The sequence below is a fragment of the Oncorhynchus clarkii genome, chromosome 6, assembly GCF_045791955.1.
Source record: "Oncorhynchus clarkii lewisi isolate Uvic-CL-2024 chromosome 6, UVic_Ocla_1.0, whole genome shotgun sequence".
In the NCBI taxonomy this organism is placed as follows: domain Eukaryota; kingdom Metazoa; phylum Chordata; class Actinopteri; order Salmoniformes; family Salmonidae; genus Oncorhynchus; species Oncorhynchus clarkii.
In genome coordinates this window covers 88627560-88641457 of record NC_092152.1, presented here as the reverse complement: position 1 = coordinate 88641457, position 13898 = coordinate 88627560, and the positions used below count along the sequence as shown (strand labels likewise).

At 42.3% G+C, this 13898-nt stretch overlaps 1 protein-coding gene across 1 annotated transcript; it reads right to left on the bottom strand.

Annotated features, from left to right (window-relative positions):
* Positions 1-3592: 3592 nt before the first annotated feature.
* LOC139411774 (gamma-secretase subunit Aph-1b) lies at positions 3593-12608 on the bottom strand. The gene is made up of 6 exons (XM_071158509.1): positions 12275-12608; positions 11424-11594; positions 7174-7247; positions 6689-6811; positions 4339-4466; positions 3593-3854 (listed from the first exon to the last, which is right to left on the bottom strand). Exons 1-6 carry the CDS (start codon positions 12385-12387, stop codon positions 3687-3689), a joined length of 777 nt encoding a protein of 258 aa, XP_071014610.1. The 5' UTR covers positions 12388-12608; the 3' UTR covers positions 3593-3686.
* Between the last annotated feature and the right edge of the window lie 1290 nt (positions 12609-13898).

Below are 13898 nucleotides of genomic sequence, written 5' to 3'. Positions count from 1 at the left end.
ATAACTCCATCAGATGTTAAAGGACCTCCAACGTTTCTTTAACAGTTTTATTTTCCTATGTACAATGGAAACTAGGAGATGTAAGATCACAGAGGGTTAAATAGTCATTTAGAAACAATATTATATACACATTTTAAAAACAAAATCAGAGGGAACAGTTTTGTCATCACCTATGTACATACAGGTTGTTGTGCTCTTGATGACACGGTAGAATTAACTTGAGAACAATGGAGAACGACGTGCTACTACTTTTACATGTATATCAATACAGAAGCATGGTGAAACAACAGGGTGCACGCAGGCACAAGTCAAAACAGGAACATACAGCTCATTTGCATATCCGTGACCTTCAACCCTGAGAGGCTGATACTATTGGCTGGGAGTTCTCCACTATTATGTTTAAAGCTGTACAGCTCCATATATATGACCCAGGTCAGGGAAAAACATTTTAAAACCACGACAAGTGAGGTGACTCGTTTCATTTTGTCACTAAATTATTGCAGCCTAGTTTAAACTAACTTCCGTTGAGATCTCTAAAGGATTTTTTGTTTCCCCACAGGTCTTACTCACTGCCTAGAAGAATCAGCTAATTCATCAACAACAACGTGGTACATGTACATATTCAATAATTTGTTCCTCAAGGGCATGTCTTCTTTGAAAAGGGAGGATCGTCATCAGTTTGCATTGATGTCAATGGGAATATTTGAAAGGGAAGATCGTCATCAGTTTGCATTGATTTCAATGGGAATATTTGAAAGGGAGGATCGTCATCAGTTTGCATTGATGTCAATGGGAATATTTGAAAGGGAGGATCGTCATCAGTTTGCATTGATTTCAATGGGAATATTTGAAAAGGGAGGATCGTCATCAGTTTGCATTGATGTCAATGGGAATATTTGAAAGGGAGGATGCGCATTTTCAAATGTTCACTTAGTCATCAGTTTGCATTGATTTCAATGGGAATATTTGACTAAAATAGAAGTCAGGACTGAACAGGGTGCTACAGTTTGGGTCTGTTTACTCAGACAAAAAGTTAAGCCACTTCTAAAAATAAAATAAAACATTCTCAGTTGAGATTTTTTTTTTTTAAGTTAAAAGTGCTTTTCAGTCCAGGAATAAGCTTACCCTGGGTCTGGGGAAACTGGCCCCCTGTATGTCCAACCCATAAACACCCGTCCTAAAGCCAACTAGATCAGACCAACCCTTGAGGTCAGTGTGATGAATACAAATAAAATAAACATTTAGCTTAGCAGCACTAAATCAGTATGTAAAGCACATCATTCATATAAAAACACTCATCATCATCATCATCATCATCATCATCAGGTCAATATTTATATTTGTGTAGGTTTTAGGCCGAATATATTCATCTGGACTATCGAACAACAAACACACCACATCTGACATATTTTCAGTTTCAATCAGAACTTCATTTTTGAAACAGCTCATAACTTAATGTTTACAACAAACAAACAAAAAATCCTAACTCAGTGTCATCCTAATATGCTGCTTTCGTTCTCGGGAGGAATTTGCTTTTGTTTGGGGGGAGTTTACGAAAAGTAAGTTGTTGATATGCAAAACACTGTTGTATTGTATCGTACTACCGACTCATCTAAAACAGGAGAACGACACGGCTGCCCTGCCAGACTGCCCTGCCAGACTGACGACTAACACAGCAGGAGACAGAAACACGAACTGGATACAAAACATCACAGGTCTGATATCGATGAAACACTTAAAGACAATCTAGGGCCGTCTATTTATAAAGCATCTCATAGTCGACCTGCTGATCTGCTGTAGGATCAGTTTAGACCTGCTGTAGGATCAGTTTAGACCTGCTGTAGGATCAGTTTAGACCTGCTGTAGGATCAGTTTAGACCTGCTGTAGGATCAGTTTAGACCTGCTGTAGGATCAGTTTAGACCTGCTGTAGGATCAGTTTAGACCTGCCGATCTACTGTACGATCAGTTTAGACCTGCTGATCTACTGTGGGATCAGTTTAGACCTACTGATCTACTGTACGATCAGTTTAGACCTGCTGTAGGATCAGTTTAGACCTGCTGTAGGATCAGTTCAGACCTGCTGATCTGCTGTAGGATCAGTTTAGACCTGCTGTAGGATCAGTTTAGACCTGCTGATCTGCTGTAGGATCAGTTTAGACCTGCTGTAGGATCAGTTTAAACCTGCTGATCTGCTGTAGGATCAGTTTAGACCTGCTGAAGGATCAGTTTAGACCTGCTGATCTGCTGTAGGATCAGTTTCGACCTGCCGATCTACTGTAGGATCAGTTTCGACCTGCCGATCTACTGTAGGATCAGTTTCAACCTGCTGATCTGCTGTAGGATCAGTTTAGACCTGCTGATCTGCTGTAGGATCAGTTTAGACCTGCTGTAGGATCAGTTTAGACCTGCTGATCTGCTGTAGGATCAGTTCAGACCTGCTGATCTGCTGTAGGATCAGTTCAGACCTGCCGATCTACTGTAGGATCAGTTAAGACCTGCCGATCGACTGTAGGATCAGTTTAGACCTGCCGATCGACTGTAGGATCAGTTTAGACCTGCCGATCGACTGTAGGATCAGTTTAGACCTGCCGATCGGCTGTAGGATCAGTTTAAACCTGCCGATCTACTGTGGGATCAGTTTAGACCTGCCGATCGGCTGTAGGATCATTTTAGACCTGCCGATCTACTGTAGGATCAGTTTAGACCTGCCGATCTACTGTAGGATCAGTTTAGACCTGCTGATCTACTGTAGGATCAGTTTAGCCTTTCAGATCAGAACCAATAAGATCACATGGGGGAGGGGGGGGATCTGATCCTAGATTATAATGAATAAAATTACATGGGGGAGGGGGGTCTGATCCTAGATTATAATGAATAAGATTACATGGGGGAGGGGGGTCTGATCCTAGATTATAATGAATAAGATTACATGGGGTCGGAGGTGGGTCTGATCCTAGATTATAATGAGTAAGATTACATGGACATGGGGAGGAGGGGGGGGGTCTGATCCTAGATTATAATGAATAAGATTACATGGACATGGGGGGGGGGGGGGGTCTGATCCTAGATTATAATGAATAAGATTACATGGACATGGGGGGGGTCTGATCCTAGATTATAATGAGTAAGATTACATGGGGGGGGGGGGTCTGATCCTAGATCAGCGCTTCTACTCGGATGCTTTATGAATACAGGGCCAAAACACTAAGCTGCCTCATCATTACTGTAGAAGGCACAGATCCAGAGACCCGTCTGGTGTCAAATAGGTACCGTCTCGTTAAGGAACTACATACCCTACATTTTAAAACTACACACAGATCAAATGTGTTTGTCACCATCTCCCCCCCACCTGTAAAAAGTTAATCAACCATTCTGAGCAGTGTCTGCCAAGGATGTAGTGGTAACAAAAGTAGGATCCTCTAGATTATTCTATTACTAATGCAGTGTAATACATCTGCCCTTCACTAAATAAAAAAAGGTGTTTAAACAATATTTACTCTAAACTACAACCCTGGAGCCTATTTCCAGTACCCAGCACCACAAACATAGAACACATGGTGGGGAAGGGGAGAGACATATCATTGACCCAGTTTGTCTTTAACTTATTTATTTGTTTGTGTCCTGTTGGATAGTGTCCCCATACAGTGTGTGTGTGTGTGTGTGTGTGTCTTTAGTGGTGTTCTGTTATCTGGGCCGGTGGTTGGCCAACAGGAAGTCCTTGTCTTTGCAGGTAAGGCAGAGTTTAAGGTTCCGGAGAGATCCCCCGGAGCAGAAGAACGCCCAGAGACCCACGAGGAACACGATGATGTAGGTGGGAACCAGGCTGCCCACGTACTGAGGGTTCTGGAATGTCTAGGAGAGAAATAACAAATACTGATGAGTTACGGATCTCTGGGGAAATACTGAGGGTTCTAGAATGTCTAGGAGAGAAATAACAAAGACTGATGAGTTTTGGATCTCTGGGGAAATTCCTACAGAAGGTTCTGGTTCAGGAACCTCTGGGAGAAAAAAATACTGAGGGTTCTAGAACGTCTGGGGAGAGACATGACAACAACGGCTGAGTTACTATGGGGACATGTTTTGTCCCATTTGAAGTGCTGTGGTGAAGGACAGGAATCAGTGGAGGAGCCTTTGTGACATTATGTCCCAACGGGGATGAAGATGTTACTAAGTAAGAAAAAGTACTAGGATGTAAGACTACTGCCAACACACATTTACTTCTGAGTATTTATTCATCAACCCATCAGTCAAGTCCACCTACAGCATGAACACAATGATCTACTGTATCGGTCTATCCATCCAGCCAGCCATCCTTTCTGTCTCTTTTCTGACTTACCAGACAGGAGACGAGGAGGTGGCTGATGACGACCACAGCCAGAGACCACCAGTGTTGTTTCTCACAGGAATCAAAGAACACCACACCCCAGAACATGTGGAGCAGGATGATGGCCATGGTCATGAAGGCTGTAGGGGAGACAGAGAGAGAGTTAGCCTCAGGATGATGGCCATGGTCATGAAGGCTGTAGGGGAGACAGAGAGAGAGTTAGCCTTAGGATGATGGCCATGGTCATGAAGGCTGTAGGGGAGACAGAGAGAGAGTTAGCCTCAGGATGATGGTCATGAAGGCTGTAGGGAGACAGAGCTAGCCTCAGGATGATGGCCATGGTCATGAAGGCTGTAGGGAGACAGAGTTAGCCTCAGGATGATGGCCATGGTCATGAAGGCTGTAGGGGAGACAGAGAGAGTTAGCCTTAGGATGATGGCCATGGTCATGAAGGCTGTAGGGGAGACAGAGAGAGAGTTAGCCTCAGGATGATGGCCATGGTCATGAAGGCTGTAGGGGAGACAGAGTTAGCCTCAGGATGATGGCCATGGTCATGAAGGCTGTAGGGGAGACAGAGAGAGTTAGCCTCAGGATGATGGCCATGGTCATGAAGGCTATAGGGAGACAGAGTTAGCCTCAGGATGATGGCCATGGTCATGAAGGCTATAGGGGAGACAGAGAGAGAGTTAGCCTCAGGATGATGGCCATGGTCATGAAGGCTGTAGGGAGACAGAGTTAGCCTCAGGATGACGGCCATGGTCATGAAGGCTATAGGGGAGACAGAGAGAGAGTTAGCCTTAGGATGATGGCCATGGTCATGAAGGCTGTAGGGGAGACAGAGAGAGAGTTAGCCTCAGGATGATGGCCATGGTCATGAAGGCTGTAGGGGAGACAGAGAGAGTTAGCCTCAGGATGATGGCCATGGTCATGAAGGCTGTAGGGGAGACAGAGAGAGCTAGCCTCAGGATGATGGCCATGGTCATGAAGGCTATAGGGGAGACAGAGAGAGAGTTAGCCTCAGGATGATGGCCATGGTCATGAAGGCTGTAGGGAGACAGAGCTAGCCTCAGGATGATGGCCATGAAGGCTGTAGGGGAGACAGAGAGAGAGTTAGCCTCAGGATGATGGCCATGGTCATGAAGGCTGTAGGGGAGACAGAGAGAGAGTTAGCCTCAGGATGATGGCCATGGTCATGAAGGCTGTAGGGGAGACAGAGAGAGTTAGCCTCAGGATGATGGCCATGGTCATGAAGGCTGTAGGGGAGACAGAGAGAGCTAGCCTCAGGATGATGGCCATGGTCATGAAGGCTATAGGGGAGACAGAGAGAGAGTTAGCCTCAGGATGATGGCCATGGTCATGAAGGCTGTAGGGAGACAGAGCTAGCCTCAGGATGATGGCCATGAAGGCTGTAGGGGAGACAGAGAGAGAGTTAGCCTCAGGATGATGGCCATGGTCATGAAGGCTATAGGGAGACAGAGTTAGCCTCAGGTCAATCAGAAAAATGACTACTAGGCCTCCGTAGTGGTGCAGCCGTCTAACACGGAACCCAAACCGGCTGTACGCGTGCGCCATCGTGCATAACTGTATTTTGTCCCTCCACACCAAACACGATCACGACACGCATGTTAAAATATCAAAACAAACTCTGAACCAATTACATTAATTTGGGGACAGGTCGAGAAGCATTAAACATTTATGGCAATTTAGCTAGCTGGCTTGCACTTGCTAGCTAAATTTGTCCTATTTAGCTAGCTTGCTAATTTGTCCTATTTAGCTAGCTTGCTAATTTGTCCTATTTAGCTAGCTTGCTAATTTGTCCTATTTAGCTAGCTTGCTAATTTGTCCTATTTAGCTAGCTTCTATAAACCAATGAGGAGATGAGAGAGGCAGGACTTGCAGCGCGATCTGCTTCACAAATAGAAAGGACTTCTCGTTGGGGTGCGCGAGCAGTGTGGCCGGTGGGGCTTTACTTGGATCATCGCGATCTAGCGACACCTTGTGGCGGGCCGGGCACCTGCAGGCTGACTTCGGTCGTCAGTAGAACTCCGTTTCCTCTGACACATTGGTGCGGCTGGCTTCCGGGTTAAGTGGGCGTGTATTAAGAAGCACGGTTTGGTGGGTCATGTTTCGGAGGACACGTGACTCGACCTTCGCCTCTCCCGAGCCCGTTGGGGAGTTGCAGCGATGAGACAAGATGAAAATTGGATCTCATGAAATTGGGGAGAAAAGGGGGGGTAAAATATAAAAATTAAATTAAAATAAAAAAGACTACCGTCAGAAAAGTTAGTGGAATAAAACATGTCTTCTTGTGTGGTTTCAGGCTATTAAGTACATTTTAAAACATGGCAGACTCATACAGTACCTGAGGACAGGAAGTAGTGTTGGGAGTCTCCATGGATACCAATGGTGCCGGGGCCAACAGAATCGGCCAGGATATTGACCATTGAGAACGCTCCACTCATGAAGCCGAACCCCAGCCCAGACACTGGGGAAAACAGACAACAGAGACACTATCAGACACTGGGGAGACGGACAACAACAGGGAAAGATGTAATGGCACTCTACGGTCTAAAATAACAGCTATGAGGGTTTTAATGTAATATGAACCATGATAACTGCTACCACAGAGGAAAAGGGGCTACAAAACTCTGCCTCAAAGCTAATATCTTCCATCTGCTTCTATTCATAATCTCTAATATCTTCCATCTGCTTCTACTCATAAATCGCTAATATCTGCTTCTATTCATAATCTCTAATATCTGCTTCTATTCATAATCTAATATCTTCCATCTGCTTCTATTCATAATGTTATGCACATGAGTTAATTTTTGGTCTTCTTCCACATACCATAGGCTAGTTGCCGTATGGAGATCGGCATCGTTTCCTCTGCACTCAACATGAGCAAGCCTTCGTTTGCCTTCCTGTAAAACAAAGAAATAGCACAACAATCAAACTACAGTATCATCAAATATAGTATCACCCAAACCCAACCCTTCATTATACTACAGTTTCCATGTTTCTCCAACACTAAAAACTAAGTCAAACTATCGTTGAATCACTGAGTGTCCATCCGCTATCATTAAGTGTCCATCCGCTATCATTAAGTGTCCATCCGCTATCATTAAGTGTCCATCCGCTATCATTAAGTGTCCATCCGCTATCATTAAGCGTCCATCCGCTATCATTAAGCGTCCATCCGCTATCATTAAGCGTCCATCCGCTATCATTAAGCGTCCATCCGCTATCATTAAGCGTCCATCCGCTATCATTAAGCGTCCATCCGCTATCATTAAGCGTCCATCCGCTATCATTAAGCGTCCAAGTTTCTCTTCCAACAAAAGCTATGAAAACAGGCAGAATCTGTCAGCTACTGGAAGTGCCTTCAGAAAGTATTCATACCCCTTGACTTATTCCACATTTGGTTGTGTTACAGCCTGAATTCAAAATGGATTAAATAGATTCTCACACATTATACCCCAAAACGACAAAGTGAAAAAAAGATGTTTCTAGAAATATTAGCAAATGTATAGAAAATTAAAATACAGAAATATTTCATTTACATAAGTATTCACATCCCTGAGTCAATACTTTGTAGAATCACCTTTGGTAGCGATTTACAGCTGTGAGTCTTTCTGGATGAGTCTCTTCGAGCTTTCCACACCTGTGCAACATTTTCCCATTATTATTTTCAAAATTCTTCAAGCTCTGTCAAATTGGTTGTTGATCATTGCTAGATAAAGCAATCATTTTCAGGTCTTTTAAAAGGTCATAGATTTTCAAAGTAGATTTAAGTCAAAACTGTAACTCGGCCATTCACCGTCTTCTTGGTAAGCAACTCCAGTGTAGATTTGGCATTGTGTTTTAGGTTATTGTCCTGCTGAAAGGTGAATTCATCTCCCAGTGTCTGGTGGAAAAACAGACTGAACCAGGTTTTCCTCTATGATTTTGCCTGTGCTTAGCGCCATTCCATTTATTTTTTTATCCTGAAAAACTTGTCCTTAACAATTACAAGCCATACCCATAACATGACGCAGCCACCACTATGCTTGAAAACATGGAGAGTGGTACTCAGTAATCTGTTGTTTTTGCCCCAAACATAACACTTTGTTTTCAGGAGAAAAAGTTGAGCGTTTTGCCACATTCTTTTCAGTATTACTTGCCTTGTTGGATGCATGTTTTGGAATATTCTGTACAGACTTCCTTCTTTTCACTCTGTCATTTAGGTTAGTATTGTGGAGTAACTACAATGATGTTGATCCCATCCTCAGGTTTCTCCTTTTACAGCCATTAAACTCTGTAACTGTTTTAAAGTCACCATTGGCCTCATGGTGAAATCCCTGAGTGGTTTCTTTCCTCTCTGGCAACTGCGTTAGGAAGGACGCCTGTATCTTTGTAGTGAATGGGGTGTATTGATACACCATCCAAAGTGTAATTAATAACTTCACCATGCTCAAAGGGATATTCAACGTCTGCTTTTTTTATTTCATCTACCAATAGGTGCCCTTCTTTGTGAGGCGTTGGAAAATCTCCCTGGTCTGTGTGGTTGAATCGGTGTTTGAAATTCACTGCTCGACTGAGGGACCTTACAGATAATTGTATGTGTGGGGTACAAAGATGAGGTATTCATTCAAAAATCTTCTTAAACACTATTTATAGCACACAGAGTGAGTCCATGCAACTTATTTAAACCCATTTTTACTCCCGAACCTAATTTAGGTTTGCCATAACAAACAGGGTTGAATACTTACCGACTCAAGACATTTAAGCTTTTCGTTTTTAATTTGTAAAAAAAAATTGAAAATCATAATTCCATTTTGAAATTAGGTATTGTGTGTAACCATGGGTAACGTAGAGATGCGGTCTTAAGGGCAAATATTCAGAAGGATGCAGAAGATCCTGGTGCAAAGGTGTGATAGCCAGCATTTCCTATTGACAACACAAAACAGGTAGACAATAGACTTCTCAAACTAAATAAACTGGCTTATCCTGTAGCTTCCATAGCTCTTATAGGTAGAGGGTGGATCTGGCTCAAGCAGCCTCCCCAATCTACCCAGAAATCCCAAAACTGGCGCTTATATCCTCTAGCCCCTCCCTGGGCCATACCCATGTCCAATGACGAGTAAGCAGATAACTGGTAAACAAAATTCAACTGTCGTCCTCATTAATTACCCCATTACTACATCCTGTCTAAAACAGACGGAACCACTTCCACGTACCCTTTAAAAAGTTGGGCACACGTTAAACATCGGCAACCCAGTAACATATAGTGGTGAGCAACGGAGAGCGCGCTCCTGCCGCACAAATAAACGACACAGACAAGACACACGGAGCTCTGACCCAATGTGGGAAGTCTGTTTCATACTGTTAATGCTTGCCTTTATTCAGAGTCTCTAACTCGTGAGTGTTACTATGATTCTGTGCACCGAAACTAGAGGCAGGAAAATAACCGCCTTTACGTGTGGAAACGATTTTCCTAAAATACCTTTCAAACCTTTTCCTACCGAACTGGGCATGATGGATAAACAGCAGCTTACTGCTAACACAGGAGCTATAGAATAATATAGCCGTGCAGTATAATGCTAACTGCTAACACAGGAGCTATAGAATAATATAGCCGTGCAGTATAATGCTAATTGCTAACACAGGAGTTATAGAATAATATAGCCGTGCAGTATAATGCTAACTGCTAACACAGGAGTTATAGAATAATATAGCCGTGCAGTATAATGCTAACTGCTAACACAGGAGTTATAGAATAATATAGCCGTGCAGTATAATGCTAACTGCTAAAACAGGAGCTATAGAATAATATAGCCGTGCAGTATAATGCTAACTGCTAACACAGGAGCTATAGAATAATATAGCCGCGCAGTATAATGCTAACTGCTAACACAGGAGTTATAGAATAATATAGCCGTGCAGTATAATGCTAACTGCTAAAACAGGAGCTATAGAATAATATAGCCATGCAGTATAATGCTAATTGCTAACACAGGAGCTATAGAATAATATAGCCGTGCAGTATAATGCTAACTGCTAACACAGTAGCTATAGAATAATATAGCCGTGCAGTATAATGCTAACTGCTAACACAGGAGCTATAGAATAATATAGTGCTGCAGTATAATGCTAACTGCTAACACAGGAGCAATATAGAATAATATAGTGCTGCAGTATAATGCTAACTGCTAACACAGTAGCTATAGAATAATATAGTGCTGCAGTATAATGCTAACTGCTAACACAGGAGCAATATAGAATAATATAGTTCTGCAGTATAATGCTAACTGCTAACACAGGAGCAATATAGAATAATATAGTTCTGCAGTATAATGCTAACTGCTAACACAGGAGCAATATAGAATAATATAGCCGTGCAGTATAATGCTTCTTTTTTTAATTTTACCTTTATTTAACTAGGCAAGTCAGTTAAGAACAAATTCTTATTTTCTATGACGGCCTAGGAACAGTGGGTTAACTGCCTGTTCAGGGGCAGAACGACAGATTTGTACCTTGTCAGCTCGAGGGTTTGAACTTGCAACCTTCCGGTTACTAGTCCAACGCTCCACTAGGCTACCCTGCCGCCCCTTCTAGGAAGAAATGGCAGAATGCATAAGGGAAATAGGCCCTATATTAAAATAGAGCGTTCTAACAGAAGTTTAGTGTGCATTCGTGATGAGTTGGGCATAAATCCACATCTCCACAAGGCCAGAGACCAATAATATAAAATGTTATCCATTTTAAAACAAAAGGTGGAATAACTCAAAAAGGGTGTGAATACTTTCTGAAAGCACTGATATTCCTCTCAACAATGGACTTCTTCTCTGTTAGTCTGGAAAAAACCCCTGAGGGATATAAGACCAGAATGTAGAGCAGCAGCATCGCTGAGCAGGTCATGGGGATAGGCTTATTACACCTGGGTTCAAATACTATTTGAAATCATTTCAAATACTTTATCTGGGTTTGATTTGAGCTTGTCGGGCTTAAATTGACCCATAGGTGACGTTAAAAAACGGCCATCACTGACTATGTAGCACTCCACACAGGCTAAAGCAAATGAACCCAGGTCTGTTTTTGAGCCCAGGTCTGCAACTTACTTTAGCAGCTTGTAGTAGCCAAAGCGGAAAGTCTCCTGCAGCAGCACGGAGAGCACCACCCCGAATATGAGCAGTCCTTTCTGCTGGGAGGAACTCTCTTTGTTGCTGATCTGAACGGTGATGAACCACACTAGTGAAGACAGCAGCAGAGAACACAACCAGAAGAACGCCCTGGGAGAGAGAGAAGAAGAAAAAAGAACACGAGTTTAACACTAGGTATAGAAACACTCATAAAATAAAGGTTCATCACACACACTGAAATGGACAGAATTTAGGATTGGATGAACTTGTCTCCCAATAGGATTTTTTTTTTAGACACATAGTACTGCTGTATACAAAAGAGACACTGGTCAATACACACTCAACATAATACATACATAGCAAGGTACCCCTGTCATACACATTGTACACTTCTCATATAGCCACATACATAATATTTCGCTAACTAGTACATACATGAATGACTGTATTGTGTAACAAAACATTCTACGGGTGCTCCACAAAATGTAAAAGAAAAACAGGGGGGGTACCTGTAGTCGCGCATGTGCGACTATTTAGGTTTAGTGCTGGGCTGGAACAAAACATTGCGCGACCAGTAGCTCTCCAACTAACAGTGGTTTGTGTTTAATATTTGCAGAAACTTAACAGTCAATAATTATAATACAGCAAAAGCACATGTCCGGAAATGTGTGACCAAAAAGAAGAGGTTTTGTTTGTGATTTAGCATTAGCCTTTGGGCTACCTAGTTCTAATAAACAGCTAACTGCTGTTGGCTAGAAGGCTACACTATCCAAATCTAGATGGTTTGCTTGCTATCTATTTATTTAGTTAACGTTACACTAGCTACTTACCCGGCGATAAGAAATATCACTCGGAGTGGGTCCCTGGCAATAGTAAACAAGAACAGTGCAATGGCAGGGCCGAAAGCGATGAATGTACACCCGAAAAACACAGATGCAGTCATTTTGGGGCTTGGTCCGACTTCGACTCAAGTTAGCCTGTTAACAAAACCTCCACCGCAGGGCCCTTCTTCTCTTCAATGGCTGAAAGAGTGTATCTTTCCGAGAGCTTGGATGCTTCTTTACAACTGAAGTAAACCTGAAGCTATCTAAATAATCTCATTGTTGTGGATTTTATTGTAGGTTCCTTGATGCTACAGTATCACTTCCTGTTCTAAATGTTTGCAGGCACGTGACCACAGGAGCAAAGATATTCGACGACAAAAGTTCCCGCATAGCCAATATTCAGCAATTGTTTTCAGACAATGATAAATTATTTCAGACAAGACGATGCACCTATTCAAAATATAGCTATTCATACGTTATTTGTATACGTGTGATTTATGAAAATAGTATTATTTATGTCTGTGCCACTAACGAATTTTGAGAAATAAATATGTCGGCTTTCTCGTTTCCTCACTATCTTTGACTCAAAACTCAATCTCTCCAACAGCGACATCTACAGTCTTTATACGGCATTACTTTCTGAGATAGTATTAACCAACGTTATCAATCCACTCTCAAATCAAAATTCAAATAAAAATTGCATTTTGTCACATGCGCCGAATACAACAGGTAGACCTTACCGTGAAATGCTTACCTACAAGCCCTTAACCAACAATGCAGTTTTATCAAATTCGGTGGATTTCTTTGTCAAATTGTAGGCTTATCGTGTGTATTTAAATACAAATATATGTTTTGTTTTTTTTGGGAACAGCTGTTTGACCAACATTTAACAGCAGAGGTCACTATTTGTTCTCTACCAGATAAAGACTGAAGCAACCAACTACTGTATCTGTAAATATTCTGTTCATTAAACCCAAGATGATGTGTCATGGTGCATCTGTCACAGCCACCTCTGAGTAACAGAAACCGTACAGTGATAGATCAGCAAGATATATAAGATCACATCTGCTGATTCCAAATGACATCACGTACTATGTTTTGCCTATGACTTAATGCAGCGTGTCAACTCTATTTGAGTGGTTCCACGGTGTGGCTTTTAAATCTGTATTTTGTATTTTCAACTAATATATCAATGTGGAGTGACATTTTAATACATGTTTACTATCTCTAACATATGTTACATCAGCCCAGACTACATGCACCACATCATTCAATAGAATTAGGTGATCTCTATGACATGCACAGTCCTATCATCTTTGATGTCTCGCTCTCTCTCTCTTTGATCTCTCTCTCTCCCTCTCTCTCTCTCTCTCTCTCTCTCTCTCTCTGTCTCTCTCTCTCTGTCTCTCTCTCTCTCTCTCTCTCTCTCCCTCTCTCTCTCTCTCTCTCTCTCTGTCTCTCTCTCTGTCTCTCTCTCTCTCTCTCTCTCTCTCTCTCTCTCTCTCTCTCTCTCTCTCTCTCTCTCTTTCTCTCTCTCTTTCTTTCTGTCTCTCTATAGCTCCTGTGTTAGCAGTTAGCATTATACTGCAGCACTATATTATTCTATAGCTCCTGTGTTAGCAGTTAGCAT

Excerpts from the sequence above, each read along its gene's own strand:
- LOC139411774 (XM_071158509.1), bottom strand. The coding sequence starts at position 12,387 with ATGACTGCATCTGTGTTTTTCGGGTGTACATTCATCGCTTTCGGCCCT. Across the intron at positions 6,812-7,173 it reads CATACGGCAACTAGCCTATG|TGTCTGGGCTGGGGTTCGGC; the intron begins GTATGTGGAAGA and ends TGTTTTCCCCAG. Across the intron at positions 3,855-4,338 it reads ACCTCCTCGTCTCCTGTCTG|ACATTCCAGAACCCTCAGTA; the intron begins GTAAGTCAGAAA and ends TTTCTCTCCTAG.